Source organism: Lepisosteus oculatus, chromosome 1 (assembly GCF_040954835.1).
Source record: "Lepisosteus oculatus isolate fLepOcu1 chromosome 1, fLepOcu1.hap2, whole genome shotgun sequence".
Classification (NCBI taxonomy): domain Eukaryota; kingdom Metazoa; phylum Chordata; class Actinopteri; order Semionotiformes; family Lepisosteidae; genus Lepisosteus; species Lepisosteus oculatus.
Genome location: NC_090696.1, coordinates 20,701,427 through 20,723,900, shown reverse-complemented (window position 1 = coordinate 20,723,900; position 22,474 = coordinate 20,701,427). Strand labels below are relative to the sequence as shown.

Genomic DNA, 22,474 nt, shown 5'->3' with positions numbered 1-22,474 from the left:
CATGAGCCGGGCCAAAGCGTGTCGTTTCGAAGGGCTATGCGGCTGTCACTCCTGACAGACCCACTGTTTAACAGCTCTCCGTTAATAATAATAATAATAATTGCTTACACTTATATAGCGCTTTTTCTGGACACTCCACTCAAAGCGCTTTACAGGTAATGGGGACTCCCCTCCACCACCACCAATGTTAAGAGCTCTGAGAGCAGATCTCTGCTAGACGCAGTGGTGGGAGGGTGAAGCGCCGCCTGCATCGGCAGGGGATGTGAACTCGGCAAACAGGATTGTAGCCCCCCCTCCCACCTCCGTCACACATCCTGATGTTGACAAGAGCTCTCTGCCAGCGCAGCAGGTGGAGTGACAGCTCGGAGCCGATCAGTGCCGGCCAGCTGCGAGAACAGAGACCCCTGACAAGTGCACCGCTGCTCCCGCTGCCGAGGGGCAGAAACCGGGAGCGCAGCCCCCGCAGAACCGTTCTGTCCGGTTGCTCCCTCCGCAAATCCCCATCCGATTATCCTGCAACTCAGGATAATTGTAACAACCCTTACGTAACAAACTTCGGGCAGCCTGGTGGACTGACCTACATATGGAGCATGAATGCAGGGAGAGAGATATGGAACCAGCTCTCTGAGGCTGATTCTTCACATTTAACTGCTAGTTCCACTGACAGGCTCTAACAGAGAGCTGCTCAAGAGCCACAGCCAACAGTTCCAGAATCCCGGGCATCTGTCAAGAGACAGCAGGGTGAGATGATTTAGCCGGGCCTCTCGTTTGTAACCCTCCTGATGAGCTCAGGCTCCTCTGACTGTTGCTTTACGGCCTCTCGAAGTCGGGATACATGCAGGAGCGCCCGTTTCTAGGAGAACAGGTCTCCCGCGCGGGGCTTGTCGGGAAGGCTCGGTTTCAGAGTGTGAGCATGTGTGTCAGGAGTGTATGCGGGTGGAGGGTGGCGAGTCACAGCAGCTCAGATGTCCTGTCTGGATTGGGCACGACTCCCACTCCTCTGTCTTAGCAAAGCAGCCAAAGGCCTTAGGCTCCTGTCTACCATGTATAACAGTTTAGGAGACAGCAGAACAGCACAGTAGAGCACAGGAGCGTGGACGATAGTGCAATGGACATTGCTGTAGAGCACAGGACAGTACAGGATGTTTATTACAGAACAGTTAATACAATGTAGCAAAGGGCAGTACAGGACATCACAGTTTTGAGCTGTACTCTATGGGATAGTACTGTGTACAAATGGACAACAGAAAGCATAGTACAGGAGAATATGCAGAACTGGACAGTCAAGTATAGGACAGGACACTATAGACCTGCACAGTACAGCGTTGGACAGTACTAATACAGAAGACGATGCAGTGTCCAGTGTCAGTTACAGGTCTGAGAGGTGATCGCTTGCCAGTGCTGTTTCTGCACCCTCTGAGATATTGGAGCCATAGGAAGAAACATGAACCCCTATACTTTCAGCCATGCCTCTTGATCATATAGCACATGTACACATATATATATATAGACACTCCATGGTCATGTGAAGACAGGCTCAGCTGTGGTTTGACTAGTGTTTATATCCTGCCTTGGTAAACCAGTAGAACATGTACATGCCTTGACTGCTGTCTTGCCTCTGTAGTGCCTGTCAGGCTGGAGTCTGAGTGTATTCTTGCTGTTCTGTCTTTTGATAGTATTGCATGTTTAGTATTCAGTATTTCTAATGCACTCTTTCTTCATTTTGTCATGCATACAAACTTTTATCCTGGGGCACACAAAGCACAAGATGTTAGGCTTGCTAATTACATCTTATTTGGCTAGTTTCACACAGGGAACTTTAATTCCTTCTTTCTCTTTTTCTGTTTTGCTCCCTGCCTCACTCTCATTCTCTTTTTCTATACTTCAACCTCTCTCCTCTCTCCATCTCCTGTACTACATATCCACCGTTCTCTCTAACAGGCCCGCTCTCTTTCTCTCTCAATCTTTTCTGTCTCTCTATACCTCTCTGTCTTTCTCCTCTTCCCCATCTCTCACTCTGTCTCTCTCCCTCTCTGCTTGTCTCTTTCCCTCTCTGTCTCTCCCTCTCTGCCTGTCTCTCCCTCTCTGTCTCCACTTCTCTATCTCCACCTCTCTGCCTGTCTCTCCCTCTCTGTCTCCACTTCTCTATCTCCACCTCTCTACCTGTCTCTCCCTCTCTGTCTCCACTTCTATATCTCCACCTCTCTGCCTGTCTCTCCCTCTCTGTCTCCACTTCTATATCTCCACCTCTCTACCTGTCTCTCCCTCTCTGTCAGATTCAAATTAAAACAGCATTATTGGTATGACTAGTAAAATGCAGAGTGTATGCAATCAGCACGACATCTGCAGACATTTCTAACACAAAAGACACCATAGGACATTTCTATACAGCCTACAACACATGGAACATTATTGAGAGACAGGTTCACTGTTGCTCAGGCTGTGACAGGAGATCACGTACTGGACTGGCAGCTCACTTGAGTTCCCTTCCCTGTCTCTCTCCCCCTCAATGCAATTCAACCAGCTTTATTGGCATGACTGATTAAGTAAAGTGTTGCCAAAGCAGATACAATTGACAGAACATCTACAGACATTTACAATACAAACACATCATAGGACATTTACATACAGCCTACAACACATGGAACATTATTGAGAGACAGGTTCATTGTTGCTCAGACTGTGACAGGAGATCACGTACTGGGCTGCCAGCTCAGTTCTCTCTCTCGCTCTCTCTCTCCATCGTCCTGTTCTGCCGTCCATCTCTCTCTGTCCTCCCCAGTGATTGCGTTGTGTTGTGCTGGGGGTAATTAACAGTGCAGTGTCAGTAAATCAGGGCAGGGGACCTGGGAGCCTCCTCCTCCTGCTCGGTGTGTCATTACCTCATTAAATTAAATGGCACCGTCGGGGCTGCAGATGCTGTAAATCAGCCCCCTGCGTGGCTCTCCTGCCTGCACGCTTTGTTCTCGCTGCGAGCTCACAGCACCATCCTACCAGGTGTCAGGCTTTACAGAGGTGTCCCGGAAGGGTGATGAGGTGATTTTAACCCTTTATCTGCTGCTGCCCGTAGACCTCACTATCGGCACCGTGTGGCTTCAATCACGCAAGTCACTAACGCACCAGAAATTAAAGTCTTTCCTGTCAGGAATGAGTATATTAAATTAGAAGGGCAGTCTTTGGCAAAGCAGTATAAATGGACAGCACTGTGTGTTACAAGCAGTGTATATATACTGTATGTATATTACATACATCAACAGAGCAATTAACAGGAACAGGCTTGACACATGCATAATATGTGCATGGTCCCCATGCCAAACAAGAAGGGAGCAGCCTCAAACACAGCGGTACTTGGTACACTATAGCTTAAACCTTGTGCATCATGCAAGGCCTGACACACAGACTAACGCAGAAGACGGATATTTATACCAGAGGTATACAGTTAATTGTGGCCAAAGTCTCACAGTTACAATGTTTATGGTTGTGGCTGGGGCACAATGTTTATGGTTGTTCATTTTAAACCACTAGACCTCTGGGTAAAATTCCCAGTGGGAATCCCTGGAGTGTCGGAGTCTCTGACGGAGTGTGGCTTTAAGACCCAGCCTCAGTCCGCACTGCTGGGCCAGCTGGAGGCATTCTGATCGTGTTGGCTAAACAGGTTGATGGACACCTCAGGCTGCAAGGGCCGGATAGCGTTTCAATCCCGTTAAAACTGCCGACTCGCTCGGAATTCTCCCACTCGGAGTGAAGGACAGGATCGCTGCTGTTAAACGGCCAAGAGGCTGAGCGGGACCTCCAGGTCATTACCGTGGTTAGAGCCCTGTCAGTAACCTTATATCACAGGCAGAAAGAAGGAGAGAGGCCTGTATCTTTATATACTGTATGTACCTTATGTACTGTATATACATGGTCGCCATCTCTTACACATCTCTTAACAGCTACAGTGTGTGGAAATGAGTTTGAGCATCAGCACAAAACCATGAGAACAAGCCAGAATCCTTGTAAGTGATGGGCATCTCTCGTGCACTAAACACAAGTTTGGAATGAGACCCCTTATAACAACAGACTTCCATTTAAAAAAACAAATGACATACACCATCTTAAAGTAAAACTGACCTATCCAACAACAAGAAAAATGAAACGAGGGCATTCTGCCTTTTTAGTTGTTCAGGTGGGTAGCTGCGTCAGCACGCGTAGTCTGCAAAGGAACAAGTGATAGGTTTATTCCAGGCTGAAAAGAGAAGAGAGAGAATACAACGTTTCGGCTGTGAAGCCTTCTTCAGGCTCATTCTGCCTTTTTAGCTTGTTTAGATTTTAGTGGCTAATTGATGCAAAGATACTATCCAACCAGTTCCTGAAAGAAGCTGGGGAATCAGCTTTGGCAGTGTGGCTGGGCAGCTTGTTCCACGCTCCTACCATCCTTTGTGTACAGACATGCTGCCTGTTCTCAGCTTTAAATGCCCATCTACTTACTTCCCGTTTGTGTCTCTGGTTCATGTTTCACAGCCGCTTCTGAAGAAGTCTGCTGTGTTGACTTTGCCAGTGCCTTTCAGGATGTGTCCTCCAGCAGTGCAGTGTGTCTCTGCCCAGTGTCTCAGTGTCCCTCCACCCAGCTCACTGTACCAGTGTAACACGGAGGAGCTGTGCATTCTATATTAACATTGAATTAACAATGCAAGACAGACAGCCATGCCGTGAGACCCAGAGCGGAGACAGCATCCTCACACAAACACGCACACAGTGCTGGGAAAGATGAGGTACTGGGAGAGCTACTGGGATAAGAGAGGGAAATGATGGCAGAGGAGGCAACCAAACCTGGTGTATGGAGGGGGTTAGGAGGCAGACAAAGCTGTCACCTCACTCCGTTTATATGATTCTCGGGGACCCCCTCAGAAAGCAAGACACAACTACACACCAAGACAATGAAAAAACTGAAAGCTAGTCCTCTTACTTTCCAGAGGGAGAGAGAGGGAGCTGTAGAGCAGATAGGGAGTGGGGGGCAGGGGGGGAGAGTGGGTGCGTGGAGCCTGGGGTTCGTTTTGACTGTCAAGGACTGGAATCTGTGAAAATCCATCTGAGAAACTTAATAAGCTTAGTGGCACTGGCAGGCAGGGCTGAGTCCTCAAATACTGAAAACCTTCCTGTGGGTTTAGTGCCAAGAGCTTAGTGCTGACAACAATGACAGGAGAGGAGGAGAGGAGAGAGGACAGGGGAGAGAGAGGGAGAGAGAGGGATAGAGAGCAGTGAGAAGGAGGCAGAGAAGAGAGATAGAGGGCAGAGGGGAGAGAGGGATAGAGAGCAGAGGACAGAGGAGAGAGAGGGATAGAGAGCAGTGAGAAGGAGGCAGAGAAGAGAGATAGAGGTTAGAGGGGAGAGTGGGATAGAGAGCAGAGAGGCCAGAGAAGTGGACAGGAGAAGAGAGGGATAGCAGAGAGGAAAAAAGTGTCAGAGGAGAGAGAGGGATAGACAGAGAGGCGGAGGGGATAAAGGATAGGGGTGGAATGAAATGATGGAGAAGAGGGTAGGAAGAGATGAGAGGGGTATAGGATTGGAGTGGGGAAAGATGGATTGCTTGTGGTGGGATTTGTACTGAGGCGAATTGTACAGCTCATGATCTTTACAGAGGCAGCATGATGGGATTCTGAGGGTGGGGTGATGCCTTAATTGTGTGGCATTCGATTGTCTTGCTCTCCATCACCTTCTGATTCAGTGGGAATTAAAAGGGTAACGCATGAGAAGAGGCCTTTAGGCCTATCTAACTTCCCATGAGTGTGATATGATCCAAGGATCTCGGCCATTTCTTAAAAAGAGCCAAGCCGTCAGCTTCATCAGCTTGTTTGGGTGGCCTGTTCCAAACCCCTGCAATTCTCTGTGTAGAGAAATGCCTCCCGTTCTCAGTTTTAAATGCACTTCTTCACTGTTTCCTCTTGTCCGCTGGTTCCTGTTTCTCTCTTGATTCTGAAGTCTGCTGGGTAGGCTGCCAGTCAGCCCTGGAGGATTAAGGGCTTTGAATACTGGGATCAGGTTCCCTCAGAAATGAATGTGATCCTCTTTATCTGCAACCTTTTTTTTGCAATGATGCATGACCTCTGTCTCAGGGTTTCTGTTGGCGAGACTTTCTGACAAGTACTTCCAGAGAAAGTCCAGACACAATCTGAGTAACCAGCAGAAATCTGAAGTAGACTTTGAGACCTAGGGTGAGTACTGATATAACAAGAGGGTATGAGCCAGCTATTAAAGCACATCCTCGCTCTTTTTCTCTGTGCAGGCAGTATTAACCGGCCGGGGGCAGTCCCCGCGTTTCTGCGGACCCCTGCAGTGATCCCCCACTCCCTGGACATGAAGCCCTTCCTGCAGTTCCCCCTGGAGACCCCACCACCCCACAGTGTGGGGCTCTTCCACAACTTCAGTGCGGTAAGTGCCTGCATGGACTCGGTCTACACAGTCGGGGTCCACACCTTTTCCTCCTAGATTACAGGCCCTCCAGAGCTGAAACTCATGAGGGCTGGCAGATGTAGGATTGTCAAGTCAAGATACATGCAGGAATCATAAGCTCAATGCGGGGGAGTAACTCTGAAGAGTGGGGTTTTTGGGATAGCAGGAGATGTACTGTACGAAGATGTGGAGACGAGCTGCTGTTAAAACGTGCCTGGCCAGGAGTTACACGGCGCAGTTTTCAGGTTGGCCAGGAGAGTGCGCTCTGTGAGAGGCTGTGAATTCAGCTTGGATGATTATCTGGTCGGATCTGTTCTCTGCCGTGCAGCACATCGACACTGCTGTAGTAGTAAGAATAATTTGAGTACTTCTGGCATCTGTAACAGAGATTTGGTTCTGGCAGTAATTGCTATAATAATATAATTATGCACTGAAAAAGGACTGTAACGTCATTTATATTATTAGAGTACTACAATCCATTGCATCACCCATATATCCCTATGCCATCTCAAAATATTACTTAATATTTTGGAAAAATATTGGAAAAATAAGCTTCTTAATTTAGTTTTCTACATTGCTCAAGGAAAATGTCATGCAACTGACTTGAGTGTGCCAACTCCCTGCCTTGGGGTTCTGTGCCATTTGAGGGTATACAGCACAAGTCAGTTTACACGCAGGAGGTCCCTGATCTGTCAGAGCCCTTGAGCCCTTCAGATTGTCTACGGCCCCGGGGGGCTGTTCTTTGTGAGTGTATTACTGGTGTTATCTCTGTCAGAGAGCAGGATAGCAGTCACTGGTTTTACTAGGACTCAGGGGGACAGTGAATGGGTGTGCAGAACTGGATCATTAAAGGGGATAGCAGGGTGCACAGCTCCTGTCCTCACTGCGATGAGTGGGGGTTGGACCCTGGACCCAGACAGATCTGTGTTATGTCCAAACCACCTGAGCAGCCTCCCCCCACCCCCCCGCATCAGAGAGATGAATAGATAGCTTGGTACTTTCAGTGTATGAGCCACAGTGGATCACCAGGATAGAGAATATCCTGGTTTCCACGGTGTTAAGCAACAGAAAATGCTGGTCCCCATTCATTGAGATGGGTGGACTGGAGCTATCAGGGTAAACTACCCTGCAGTGAGAACCTACAACCCTACAACTCAGATAGTGAGCCCAGAGACTTAACCACTACATTACAATGACCTCAGAGAGATAACTAGCGTCTTAAAATGACTGTTTGTATGATTTAATTGCAAAAAACATGCCCTATTATAAGGGTCATTGTAAAACAAAATATTCAAAGAAATAAAAATAAAATAAAAGAGATTCAACATGCATTTCATGAATCGTCATTGCACAATCAATCCCAGGGTACTGTTCATACGAGTACACGAGGCACATGAGCTTCTTAACTTGGCATGATGAGATCAGCAGGGTCTGACAGTTACCCTGGAGTAATTTGTAAAACAAGGGTTGATCAGGAAGTATCCTCTGATCTTTCTAAACTATTACTTATGCAGGTTTTTGGGAGTCAAGGGGTATTAGTTGATTGAAGGGGTAAGGTAATTAGGCAGGAGGGGGGATTGATACAATGGTTGGTTGTTCGGCTGGCTCAGATGGGACACGGGTTATTTTCTTGGCCCTCTGGGCTCTTATCTAGACTGTTTAGAGTAATGAAGCCCAGTTCTGGGGGGGTCAGTGTGTCTGCAGGGTGTCCAGTCCTGGTCCTGGGGGGGTCAGTGTGTCTGGGCTCAGGGTGTCCAGTGCTTGTCCTATTGCCATAACCCAGGGTGTGTCTCTACATTGTTTGTCTCTGGGCTCTACAAGAGGCTCCGGATTTAAATACCTGGCTGATACCTTCAGTGTGGGACACTTGGAGTGCCCGCCTGTGCTTGACATGCACTTCAGCCAGTAGCACTGACGTCACTTCAGGCAGAGGAGAGTCCCAGGGATATCAGCGGGAGGGCTGTCGCAGGGCGGCCCCAGGGACTGCTGGGGGAAGGACCCCAGACACCCCTCAGCCCCGCAGCCTCAGGGGGGGGGGGGCCTGCGGCCTCGGCTCCAGCAGCTCTCTCTGTGTGGGCTGGAGCCGGGCAGGGGGGTCAGTGGGTCGACGGGGCTGTTGATGGTCTGTTACGCCTGACTGGCGCAGATCCATGTCAGTGGGGAACGGAGCCAAGCAAGCAGGCTTCAGTCATCACAACGGGGCTGAGTCCTCTCGCATGGTATTCAGTTCCCCATCGCCGGCTGCACGGGTGGGCTGGGCTCGTCCAGCGCCACCGGGCTCCAGGTGGGTCGTGTGAGTGTTCACCGAGGAGCGTCGGGGTCGAGCGAGGCCTGCGAGCGCTGGGCTGTGCAGTGGTGGGTGGCTGAGCGGTGGGGTCTGCTTGTGGCTAGCGGTGTGGAAGTATGCGGATTACATGACAAGGGCTTGTTTCAGAGGAATGTCTGCGCTGTGCTCTTCTTCAACAAATATGTTAGCCGCTCTGGAGCCAGACCAAGTACATTCCCGAGTTTAAGGCAATGTCCTACAGTACATGAAAGAACTAAACTCTTTTACTGTTTAACAGAGGAGACGAAGAGGGGCTCTGATCCAAGTATTCCAAATCCTCAAAGGCTCTGGCAGATTAACCTGTGGACTTGAATAAACAGAGTAAGCAGTGAAAAACAAGCCAGCTGATACAAGTTAACATTTTGTGAAAGTACATTTAAAAGTGAGGCACTCCTTTACGGAAAGAGTTGTGGGTGTAGAGAACAGGCTGCCAAGCCTTCTTATTGAATCTGATACCCTGGCGTCCTTCCAGAAATTGCTGAGAATGCAGACAAGAGGTTGTTGACCGCAGGTCAACTGAGGGAGTGGAGTCAAGCAGGACCAGTTGGCTGCGGTGGTTGATTGTGATGTCCGTGCGGCAGGAGAGTGTGCGCGTGCATGAGGCGCTCATAGGTCGTCAGGGGCTCCGAGGCACAATTCTCACACTTCTCACACTGGTGATAATGACAGCACTTGCACTCAGGCTCTGTTTTTCCTCAGATGTGGTCTTGCAGAAAAATTCTTCTCTTTCTCCTGTTAGACAGACCACAGAAAGACAGAAACAACTGGGCAGACAGACCCACAGACAGACCCCTGCCTGACTCACAGACAGACAGACTCATGTACAGAGCACTGGGCTGACAGACTCACAGACAGAGCACTGGGAAGACAGACAGACTCACAGACAGAGCACTGGGCAGGCAGACTCATGTACAGAGCACTGGGCAGGCAGACTCACAGACAGAGAACTGGGCAGACAGACAGTCTCACAGACAGAGCACTGGGCAGGCAGACTCATGTACAGAGCACTGGGCAGACAGTCTCACAGACAAAGCACTGGGCAGGTAGACTCATGTACAGAGAACTGGGCAGATAGACTCATGTACAAAGCACTGGGCAGACAGACTCATGTACAGAGCACTGGGCAGACAGACAGTCTCACAGACAGAGAACTGGGCAGATAGACTCATGTACAAAGCACTGGGCTGACAGACTCATGTACAGAGCACTGGGCAGGCAGACTCATGTACAGAGCACTGGGCAGACAGACTCATGTACAGAGCACTGGGCAGACAGACAGTCTCACAGACAGAGAACTGGGCAGGTAGACTCATGTACAGAGCACTGGGCAGACAGACTCACAGACAGAGAACTGGGCAGACAGACAGTCTCATAGACAAAGCACTGGGCAGGTAGACTCATGTACAGAGCACTGGGCAGATAGACTCATGTACAGAGCACTGGGCAGACAGACTCATGTACAGAGCACTGGGCAGACAGACAGTCTCACAGACAGAGCACTGGGCAGGCAGACTCAAGTACAGAGCACTGGGCAGGCAGACTCATGTACAGAGCACTGGGCTGACAGACTCCCAGACAGAGCACTGGGCTGACAGACTCCCAGACAGAGCACTGGGCTGACAGACTCCCAGACAGAGCACTGGGCTGACAGACTCCCAGACAGAGCACTGGGCAGGCAGACTCATGTACAGAGCACTGGGCAGACAGACAGTCTCACAGACAGAGCACTGGGCAGGCAGACTCATGTACAGAGCACTGGGCAGGCAGACAGTCTCACAGACAGAGCACTGGGCAGGCAGACTCATGTACAGAGCACTGGGCAGGCAGACAGTCTCACAGACAGAGCACTGGGCAGGCAGACTCATGTACAGAGCACTGGGCAGGCATGCAGACACCGAGATACACAGCTGTGGGAGATGGCATGTGCTGAATTAGCTGACTCTGCAGAAACACCCATGCAGGCGCACACAGGCAAAGCCCAATCCCAGCTGTTTGTTTTGCAGTATGTTTTCCCTTCTTGTGGTTCTTTATTATTTGTGTCTTCATTTATTTTTCCTTTCTGTGAACACAATGGCCTGGCTCAGCCGGGAAGGGGGTGGGGGAGGGCTGTGGAATGGGCTATACTGCCAGTCACTGCAGTGTACAGGGCTGTGTGTGTGTGTGGGGGGGGGCAGCGTGGGAAGATTGTGAGTGTGTGTGTGACTGTGTGTGTGTGAGTGTGGGTTGTAGGGGGCCAGAGAGGGCACAGTGTGTGCATGCTGTGGGGGGCGCTGTTGCCGTGAGAGACAGGTAAGGAGCGAATGTAGGAAAAAACGAAGGAAAGTGTTGTGTCCAGTCGGATCAGCTGAGAGAGAGAAAGACGGAAAGCCAGGCAGGCGGAGTTAGGCGGAGAGTGGAAAAAGAGGTGAGGTGAGGCAGGAGAGGGAGGGAGGTGGGGTGGGGTGAGACAGGGGTGACTGACAGGGTGAGGAGGAGAGAAAATGGACAGAGGGTAGCATTGACAGGAGAAAGTGCTGGTCGACGAGAGCCAGGGAGGATGAGGGAGAGGGAAGAAGGGGCGGACTGGCGGCTCCGGGGGGAGAGAATGCATTCACACAGCGTGCGCGCTGCAGCTGGACAGAGGGAGGGAAAGGAGCGCGGGCAGCGGAAAAGTACAGGAGGAGGAACGAGCGCGGCAAGGAATACAAACGAAAGAGAGGGAAAAGAGAAAGAGAGAGAGAGAGCAGCCAGGCGGACAGAGCTTCTGGGAGGGAGGGAGAGGAGAGGAGAGCAGAGAGAGAGTGGCGAGGGCCTGGCTCTTGTGTGACAGAGAGGCTAAGCAACAGAGACGCCTGAGAGACAGGGAGACTCACAGAAGGAGACACTAGAGAGAGGAGAGAGGAGAGGGAGAGGAGCAGTCTGGCCGGCCAGAGCTCCAGATGTGTCCGCAGAGAGGGGTAGCGTGGGACAGCTGGAGTGTCAGCGACGCGCTGCCGGGTTCTCACACACGTGGAGGTAAAGAAACGCCCGGCCAGAGAGGTGAGTGAGAGGGCTGGGGAGGAGAGAGACGGGAAGAAATCCAACCGGCAAACTTGTCTTGCAGGAGAGAGGGGGCAAAGTCAGAGATAGATAAGAACGCATGACAGAGGAGAACAGGGTGCTTTAGTGAAAGAGAGTGTAGGTACAGTGACATGTGGGTACAGTCTGGAGTCCTGCAGTGTGTGTGTGCAGCGTGTTCCCTGACAGGACAGAGACAGTGACCCCTGGTGCTCGGGGGACTGGAGTCCTGCAGTGTGTGTGTGCAGCGTGTTCCCTGACAGGACAGAGACAGTGACCCCTGGTGCTCGGGGGACTGGAGTCCTGCAGTGTGTGTGTGCAGCGTGTTCCCTGACAGGACAGAGACAGAGACCCCTGGTGCTCGGGGGACTGGAGTCCTGCAGTGTGTGTGTGCAGTGTGTTCCCTGACAGGACAGAGAGACCGCAGAAAAGGCCCACAGGTACTCTGTTCTTAAGGAAGCTTCATTGTTGGTCATGTTTTATCACTCTCTTATTGAATCTGCTTTAACTTTTGCCCTTATTTTCTGGTATGGGAATCTGAATCTGAGGAGTAGGCACAAAGTGGGATACTATGGCATACTATGGCATACTGTGGCATACTGTGGCACACTATGGCATACTGTGGCACACTGCACTGTGGCACACTATGGCATACTGTGGCACACTGCACTGTGGCACACTATGGCATACTGTGGCACACTGTGCACTATGGCATACTGTGACACACTTCACTGTGGCATACTGTGGCACACTGTGCACTATGGCATACTGTGGCACACTGCACTGTGGCACACTATAGCATACTGTGGCACACTGCACTGTGGCATATTGTGGCACACTGTGCACTATGGTATACTGTGGCACACTGTACTGTGGCATAATGTGGCACACTGTGCACCATGGCATACTGTGGCACACTGCACTGTGGCATACTACGGCATACTGTGGCATACTGAGGCATACAATGGCATACTGTGGTATACTGCACTGTGGCACACTATGGCATACTGTGGCACACTATAGCATTCTGTGGCACACTGCACTGTGGCACACTATAGCATAATGTGGCACACTGCACTGTGGCATACTGTGGCACACTGTGCATTATGGCATACTGTGGCACACTGCACTGTGGCATACTACGGCAAACTGTGGAATACTGAGGCATACGATGGCATACTGTGGCATACTGCACTGTGGCACACTATGGCATACTGTGGCACACTGCACTGTGGCATACTATAGCATAATGTGGCACACTGCACTGTGGCACACTGTGCACTATGGCATACTGTGGCACACTGCACTGTGACACACTGTGGCACACTGTGCACTATGGCATACTGTGGCACACTGCACTGTGGCACACTGTGGCACACTGTGCACTATGGCATACTGTGGCACACTGAACTGTGGCATACTGTGGCACACTGTGCACTATGGCATACTGTGGCACAGTGTATGTGCCACAGTACATACTGTACAGTACATACTGCACTGTGGCATACTGTGGCACACTGTGGCACATTATGTCAGAAGGCCATTAGAGCTGATCTAGAGGATGCTTCATACCATTTGTTTAATAAATTCCAGTCCCTCCCATCGGAACACAGATACAGATTTCCCAACCTAAAGATAAACATTTATTCCTGTGGCTGTAACCTTGCTCAATAAATTGTTCTGTTGTGCTTGTACATGTGTATTGTTTGTAAGTTTTGACTGTTGCTGTAAAACGAATTGCTCCTTGGGGATAATTAAGAGCCTCTCTCTCAGCGGGGCGTGAGAGCGAGTGAGTGAGTGGGGGGTTTGGAGTCCAGCCTGGCCCGCCTGCTGCTTGGAGCCCGTGCTCTCAGTGTGGGGAAGCAGACCGTGCCGGAGCAGTCAGTTCCCACCAGGAAAGCTCTTGCATTCTTGGGGGGATTCAGGGTATCAGGCAGGGGCTTTAAGGGTAGAGCTAGGGCTTACAGTCAGGTTTTAGGTTCTGTGCAAAGTGGTTTCCAGGTCCTTGCTTTCAATGCTTGTACTATGCCTTTATCATGCTGTGCCCTGTTTTCGCATTGTGTTACTGTGGTGCTGATAAGGAAGGGGTTCAACAAACTCTCCAGCGTTAGAAGCAGTGGTTACCAGGAGGGTAAGTGATGAGTTCTGCAGTTCGTCACGTCTAATCTGCTCTGTGTGAGCCCCTTTCAGTAGAAGCATCTTTTAAAAGCTGTGGTATACTGCTGTTATGTTAGTTAATGTCTGGAGGGTAACATCTCATAGCCCTTGTACAGAGTTGCCATTGTGCAAATCTAACGGGACTCTTTCAGTGCGCACGACCGTGACTGTGACCCGCATTCAGTGGCATTGAAGTCTCTTCCAATAGGGAACGGAGGCTGGCCTTGCAACAGATGCAGAGCGGCCCATAGGAGGCGCTGTGCTCGCGCTGGGGGGTGGGAGAGCGTGCCTCAGGAAACAGGTCCACTGAATACCAAATTGAAGTGGAACATACAGTTCTGTCTCAGCATCCCACCCCCCCCGCCCCCCCATCGCGCCTCCCGGGACCATGGCCATGGTGCTCAAGTCAGAAATGTTGTTTTGACCTGCACCCCAAAATTGTGGAAAAAAGGTACAGGAATGGGAAAGAGAGTTGAAAAGAACCATGCGCAGACCCCCCCCTCCCCAGGGCTGAGCGCTGGAGTGTGTGCACCAGCCGCTGCAGCAGAGAGTGTTCGTCCTCAGCGCTGCTGAGGCTCTGCTGTCAGAATGCAGTTTTGGCAGCGGGGGGGCTGCGTGTTCCCTGTAAGAGGAGAAGAGAGTTTGGGGGGGGAGTAGGGAAACTTGCCAGATTAGATAAAGAAGCCCAACGGGACCCCTCTCAGTTCTGAACTGAGCTCCGAACTGCAGATGGTCTGTCTCCATCGGCCGCCACAGCGTAAGTGTGGTGTCTGTGGTGCCTGTTTTTCTTGATTGTTTTTTTCTGCGGGTTGCTTGGAAACATCCAGGGCTGCACTCGGATGTCTAATTGTTGTTTGTTTTTATTCTGGAACATTTGGAAACGTTCACTCCTTCAGTCCTCCTTGCCAACTTTTAAACATGCATTTTCACAGCTAAGCTTCTTTCTCTGCTTGCCAGCTTTAGAAAAAGATTCTTTTAAAATTCTTTCCTCTGCTTTCCTGTCTATTCTTCTCCTGCAAGTTCACATTGCCATTTGTTTTCATTTTGCACTCACAGCTTGTGAGAGACCTTAAGGGGCTTGCCTGCTATTAAGCAAACACATTTTGTCATGGATAGACAGCAGTGAAAGTCCAAGCCCAGCAGTGTTTTGTCTTTAAAAATTGAGACTTGTCTTAAGAGCATGTCTTCAAGTCACCTGCCTCTGCATCCGCTTGATCAAGTCTGTGGTCCATCTGTCTTGGCGGAGAGCTGTGCAGCTGTCCATCCAATCTGATTTCTCTGCCGCAGTAACAGCAGGAGGGGTGAATACATGCTGCACTGGTTACTGGTTTGCCAACAGCAGGAAGGAAGCTGTGCAAAACAAACCACCGCTGTGCAGAAGTGCGAGGAACAGGCCCACTGTGCAGGTGCACGAGGGACAGGTTAGCTGCACAGGGGCACATGAGGAACAGGCCAGCTGCGCAGGTGCAAGAGAAATAGGACAGTTGCGTGGGGGCAAGAAGAACAGGCCAGCTGCGCTGGTGCATGAGGGATGGGTTAGCTGTGCTGGTGCACTAGAGACAGGTTAGCTGCGCTGGTGCACGAGGGATGGGTTAGCTGTGCTGGTGCATGAGGGATGGGTTAGCTGTGCTGGTGCGCGAGGGACAGGTTAGCTGCGCTGGTGCATGAGGAACAGGCCAGCTGCACAGGTGCACAATGGACGGGTTAGCTGCGCTGGTGCACGAGGGATGGGTTAGCTGCGCTGATGCACGAGGGACGGGTTAGCTGCGCAGGTGCACAAGGGACAGGTTAGCTGCGCTGGTGCATGAGGAACAGGCCAGCTGCGCAGGTGCACAATGGACGGGTTAGCTGCGCTGGTGCACGAGGGATGGGTTAGCTGCGCTGGTGCACGAGGGACGGGTTAGCTGCACTGGTGCATGAGGAACAGGCCAGCTGCGCAGGTGCATGAGGGATGGGTTAGCTGTGCTGGTGCGCGAGGGACAGGTTAGCTGCGCTGGTGCATGAGGAACAGGCCAGCTGCGCAGGTGCACAATGGACGGGTTAGCTGCGCTGGTGCACGAGGGATGGGTTAGCTGTGCTGGTGCATGAGGGATGGGTTAGCTGTGCTGGTGCGCGAGGGACAGGTTAGCTGCGCTGGTGCATGAGGAACAGGCCAGCTGCGCTGGTGCATGAGGGATGGGTTAGCTGCGCTGGTGCACGAGGGATGGGTTAGCTGCGCTGGTGCACGAGGGACGGGTTAGCTGCACTGGTGCATGAGGAACAGGCCAGCTGCGCAGGTGCATGAGGGATGGGTTAGCTGTGCTGGTGCGCGAGGGACAGGTTAGCTGCGCTGGTGCATGAGGAACAGGCCAGCTGCGCAGGTGCACAATGGACGGGTTAGCTGCGCTGGTGCACGAGGGATGGGTTAGCTGTGCTGGTGCATGAGGGATGGGTTAGCTGTGCTGGTGCGCGAGGGACAGGTTAGCTGCGCTGGTGCATGAGGAACAGGCCAGCTGCGCAGGTGCACAATGGACGGGTTAGCGGCGCTGGTGCACGAGGGATGGGTTAGCTGTGCTGGTGCACGAGGAACGGGTTAGCTGCACTGGTGCATGAGGAACAGGCCAGCTGCGCAGGTGCAAAAGGGACGGGTTAGCTGTGCTGGTGCACGAGAGACGGGTTAGCTGCACTGGTGCATGAGGAACAGGCCAGCTGCGCAGGTGTACAAGGGACGGGTTAGCTGTGCTGGTGCACGAGAGACGGGTTAGCTGCACTGGTGCATGAGGAACAGGCCAGCTGCGCTGGTGCATGAGGGATGGGTTAGCTGTGCTGGTGCACGAGGGATGGGTTAGCTTCGTTGGTGCACGAGGGACGGGTTAGCTGCACTGGTGCACGAGAGACGGGTTAGCTGCACTGGTGCATGAGGAACAGGCCAGCTGCGCAGGTGTACAAGGGACGGGTTAGCTGTGCTGGTGCACGAGAGACGGGTTAGCTGCACTGGTGCATGAGGAACAGGCCAGCTGCGCTGGTGCATGAGGGATGGGTTAGCTGTGCTGGTGCGCGAGGGACAGGTTAGCTGCGCTGGTGCATGAAAGACAAGCCGGCAGTAATAATAATAATAACAAACTTTATTTTATATAGCGCCTTTAAAGGTGGCTTCTCAAAGCGCTTTACAGGATGACAATAACAATAAATAAGAAGACTACAACAATAAATAAGAAGAATTCACAAGATTAGACACAATTATAATTACAACAATACAACAATAACAATAGAGGAGACTGTGAAAGGTGGTACTAAGAAGAGCAGAGGAGTGAAGAATGGAACCAGTTAAGTAAAGGCTTTTCTGAAGAAGAAGGTTTTGAGTCTGGATTTGATAGGAGTAATGTGAACACTTGCACTAGACCTGGTCAGGATTCTGGCTGCTGAATTTTGGACATACTGCAGTTTGTTCAGAGTAGATTTAGATACCCCAGCGAGTAGAGCATTGCAGTAGTCAATTCAAGAGAATACAAATATGTTGATCAGCTTTTCAGCCACAGTTAATGATAGCATAGGGCATAGTCTTGCGATATTTCTAAGGTGAAAAAAAGATGTTTTGACAGTATGCTGTACATGTGGGTTGAATGTTAAGCCAGAATCGAATATAACCCCAAGGTTTTCAATTTTGATTGAAGCTCAAGTACAGAGCCATCTACAGACAGGGTTACAGGACTGGCTTTACGAAGTTGATGGGGGGTACCAATAAGCATGACTTCAGTCTTGTCACAGTTAAGATGAAGGAAGTTTTGAGTCATCCAAATTTTTATGTCAGAGATGCAATTAGATAGAATAGAGACAGCCACATCAGTGTCAGGTTTGGTATGGATCTATATTTGAGTATCGTCAGCGTTGAGGCCATGTGATCTTAAAAGCTGACCAAGTGGGAACATGTAAATGCTGAAGAGCAAGGAGCCCAGTATTGAGCCCTGGGGTATACCAGACTTAACAAGACCATTTTCAGTACAGGTGCAATGGGGACAAGCCACTTCAAAAGTGCACATTTTGATACACATTTTGATACACAAGCAGGTGAACAAGCCTGCTTGTACTGTATGAGTACTAGAAACAAACCCTCTGCAGTGTTGAGGGATTGGACAAGGACTGCCAGGGGCAAATTATTATAAATTAGTCAAGATTAGAACATTCTTCAGGTGCTGATTGGAGATTCTTATACAGCTTGGAGAACTGACACTCCTGTGGCCCAGGATTGGAGACCTACGCTTTAGGAAAACAAATTATGGCAGAATGCGGAGGAGTCACCCACGTCACAGTGCGTGGCTACTATGTCAGGTTGATGTAAGAGCAGAGCATCCTGTTGCCTCAGGGCGGTGGTGAGGTCTGAACAGGACAGGCACATGGACGCACTTGGCTCCTGACTGACTTGACTGATTGTGGAAGCACAATCTGGCTGAGGTTCCACCTTTGAGTCAATGTCTCCAGGGTCTAGGGCTGCATGCCCTTGGATTGCCTGGTGAACTGGTTGAGTGGTGTGAGCATGGCGTTAATGGCTGTCCCCACCCCTTGATGCCCGCAGATGGATCCTGTGCAGAAGGCCGTGATTAACCACACCTTCGGGGTCCCCCTGGTGAAGACCAAGCGCCCTGTCATCTCCTGCAATGTCTGCCAGATTCGCTTCAACTCTGAGGTAAGAAAGGGGGGTAAGGTTATCTTGGGGTGACAAAGGAAGTAGGGAATGACAGGGCTATGTGAGCATTTAGGGGTGTGGGGAGAAACAGGAGAAAATTAGGGAGTGCTGGAAGTGTGGGGCTGTGATGAGGTGGGGGTGGAATTTTTGGGAGCAAGAGGATAAGAGTTTGGCGGTCAGAGGATGAGGAAGGGTGGATTAGGAGGACAGAACATGCAGGGAGGAGGGTAGTTCAGCCCGAGCCCAGTTTTACAGAATTTCTTAATGTAATCTTTCTCTATAATTATGGACAAAGTTCACACACCTCCCTCCTGTTGAGTTCTTTTGTGTCCATATGATGGGACTACGATGGTACCGACCCTCTCTCTGTGTCCGCTAGCGGCTCTCCCTGACTGAGGCTTTCTTCCCAGCAGCGCTCAGAGCTCTCCAGGGGTTCTAAAACACACAGACGCTAAAAGGCAAGACAGAGCAGGAGATGATTCAGTAGCTCTGTAAATGGCACTTAAGTGCTTCTGAGCTGCTTGTGCAAATTTGTAAATTTAGTGTTGCTCTGTTTGCCGACTCACTTTTGCTTGCTCGTGCAGGACAGTGTTTCCTAAGCTGTTCCTCATCTCAGAGAGACTGACTGATAGACAGTGTGGGTGAGAATTAGAGTGGTTATTATTACCTGTAAACTTGACAGTGATTATAATTTTTCTGAATATCAGACAACACACATGGTCACACAATGTCCTTACAGAAATATATTTACATATTTATATATTTAATAAAAATATATTTTTCCCCACCTCTCCCTGTTGTCTTAATCAAGTTCTGATTGTCATGCAGCCCGACCCCTCATAGCCCAGGTTACCCTGATGCTGCAAGATCTCCTGATTTTAAAGTTGCTGGCTGTAGGGGGCTGCAGTGCCTCTCACCTAGTAAAGGCACTCACTGTGAAAGTCCACAGGGACATGGCTCTAGCCCACCATGACTCGTAAACCCTAAGGGGTGTCGAGAGCCAGCTCTCCCGGAAGGGATAGGATTTGCGTTGGTGAGGGTCTTTCAGCACTTGCAGCCTAGTGATGACATCAGTGAGGGACACACCTTTCCTCCAATAGGAGAAGACCCTCCTGTCAATCACTGCAGTGCCTGTGATTAATCATTGTGTCATTAGATGATAGGCGTGCAAGTCAGAGTGCTCTTGTCTACACATCCTTGGGACCAAGAGTCCCCTGGCAATTGTAAATTGGGCACGTAACATAACATAATTAGTGATCGTAAGTATAACCATGTCGGATTTAAAGTGCTGTTTGGGATGTGGTGTGGCACCTTGTTGTTTTTATCCCTCTTTACAAAACTGTAGGATTCCTTCTTCTTGACCTCGGAGGCAACAGAGCACTTACTCTCACCTCACCTGTCAAATGGAAAGAGCTTTATTGGCATGACTGATGGATTACGGTGTTGTCCTCTAGCTCTCCTCTATCCACTCTCTCACCTTTCTCTCTCCTCTCTCCTCTCTCTCTACTCTGTGTGATCTAACCCTCTCTCTCTCCTCTCTCTCTCAGTCATCAAGTACAACGAGCTTTACTGGCGTGACCAATAAATTACTGTGTTGCCAAAGTAATAACAATTAGCAAGATATTTACAGACATTTACAATGATAATTTTGTTATTTGAGAGGCTCACTGTCTGTTGCTCAGGCTGTGACAGGAGATCACATACTGGGCTGCAGCTCTATTGAGTTTCCACCCCCGGGAGGATCTCTGTCCTCTATATCCTCTCTCTGTCTCCTTCCCCACCCCCACCTCTTCCCCCTCCCTCATTCCTCTAATCCCCCACTCATCACGCTCTTGGGATAATTTTAATCCCGTTTGAGGTTCAGTTCCCCTAAACTGGACACAAGCCTCGGTACGCCTCACTCTCTCCCCACTCTTCCTTCATCTGACCCCCCCGGTCTCCGGCCACGTGCGCCCTGCTCTGTCGCTGTCGCTACTCGGTGCCCAGCCCCAGCACTAATAGCAACACCTTCCCCGGCAGCTGTTTCCCAGAGCTCACAAGTAAAGGTTATGACAACACATCCAGAGGCCTGTTTGTTTAATGGAATTTTCTGCATGGTGATAGAGAGGGATCGGTTAAACAGCATTACTCTCTCCCCCCCTCCGCATTTAAACTCCTGCTGAATTTTAACCTTTAACCTTTTTTAAACATTTTTGGACTTCAGTGCTGGGTTTTATCCTTTGCCAGGTTCTTAAGACCCCTCAAGTTCGGAGTCGCAGAGTTGGGGGCTGTGTGTACATTCTGGTGTGCAGTAATTACACCAGGGCTTAAACAAATGCCTTGGCGCACACTGCAGCAAGGCAGTTCGCTGAGGAACAGGGCTATAGAGTTTCCAGTCCATGAGAAGTCTGGTTTTATTTATTTATATATCGCTTTCGCCCCAGCTGTCGGCACTCAGCGCGCTCAAGTGTGATGGGGTAATCCAGGTGCGCCATAAAAGTCTTGGCTCTTCTGCTTTTCATCAGTGTCTTACAACTTCTTGTTCTACTTTCATGTAAGAGCTAAGAGCTGCATTATTATCAGGCAGCAGCGTGGAGGGGGAGTGAGGCAGCAGTGTGGAGGGGTGGTGAGGCAGCAGTGTGGAGGGGTGGTGAGGCAGTGTGGAGGGGTGGTGAGGCAGCAGTGTGGAGGGGTGGTGAGGCAGCAGTGAGGAGGGGTGATGAGGCAGCAGTGAGGAGGGGTGGTGAGGCAGCAGTGTGGAGGGGTGATGAGGCAGCAGTGTGGAGGGGTGATGAGGCAGTGTGGAAGGGTGATGAGGCAGCAGTGTGGAGGGGTGGTGAGGCAGCAGTGTGGAGGGATGGTGAGGCAGCAGTGTGGAGGGGTGGTGAGGCAGCAGTGTGGAGGGGTGATGAGGCAGTGAGGAGGGGTGGTGAGACAGCAGTGTGGAGGGGTGATGAGGCAGCAGTGAGGAGGGGTGGTGAGGCAGTGTGGAGGGGTGATGAGGCAGCAGTGTGGAGGGGTGGTGAGGCAGCAGTGAGGAGGGGTGGTGAGGCAGTGTGGAGGGGTGATGAGGCAGCAGTGTGGAGGGGTGGTGAGGCAGCAGTGAGGAGGGGGGGTGAGGCAGTGTGGAGGGGTGGTGAGGCAGCCGTGAGGAGAGGTGGTGAGGCAGCAGTGAGGAGAGGTGGTGAGGCAGCAGTGAGGAGTAAGGTAATTCACTCAGATAAAATAAAAGGTTGCAGTTCCAGAAAAATGCCTGATTATAAACAGAAACAAAATAGAAGTGTCAGGCCAAAAAGAAAGTAAATGTAATAGATTATCCCAAAGCACGTGCTCAGAGCTGGTATCTGTTTTGGGTGAACCCTGCATGTCCCCTGGCAGCTTCTATCAGCTCTACACAACAGACTGTAAGGCAACCCTGCTGTTACAGTTGGCTGGGATAACGTTACACCTGCCTGCCATTAAAAATGCATGGGTCCCCACAACTGGGGGTTGTAAATGACATTCTGTTGTGCTCTTCAGAAACTCTGTGTGTCGAGGGTGGGCACAGACACGTGAGGTGGCCGCCCTTCTGGGCAGGGCTCAGTCTTCTAGAGCAATAGCTGTTCTAGCGCAGTGGGACCCCTTTATTTAACTGGGCTTACCCCGGGAGAAGCAGAGCACAAGAAGGCACAATGAAACCATGGAGCAAGCTCTGGGAGGTACAGTTTAGCGTATCAAAACTTTTCAAAGGGCAGAAAATGAGGCTGTCTTGTGTCAATGTGTCTGTATAGGGTGTCGGTTTCTGTCCTTTTTGTGTATGTCGTGTGTGTGCTAGAATGTCTGTCCTCTGTGTGACAGTGTGTCTGCTGTGTGTGTGTCGTGTCTGCCCTGTTTGTGTCAGT

At 50.7% G+C, this 22,474-nt stretch overlaps 1 protein-coding gene across 4 annotated transcripts in view; it reads left to right on the top strand.

The window, feature by feature from the left end:
• znf385a (zinc finger protein 385A) overlaps positions 1-22,474 on the top strand; it is an 84,061-nt gene that overhangs the window by 41,075 nt on the left and 20,512 nt on the right. For 3 of the 4 annotated variants that reach the window (XM_006629412.3, XM_015344475.2, XM_069187204.1), the window contains exons 2-3: positions 6,266-6,411; positions 18,504-18,614. In XM_006629412.3, the coding sequence (XP_006629475.2) occupies positions 6,266-6,411; positions 18,504-18,614 (257 nt within the window). Of the gene's footprint in view, positions 1-6,265; positions 6,412-11,205; positions 11,777-18,503; positions 18,615-22,474 lie in introns of those variants that run through there. The other variant, XM_069187206.1, reaches the window with a different exon arrangement.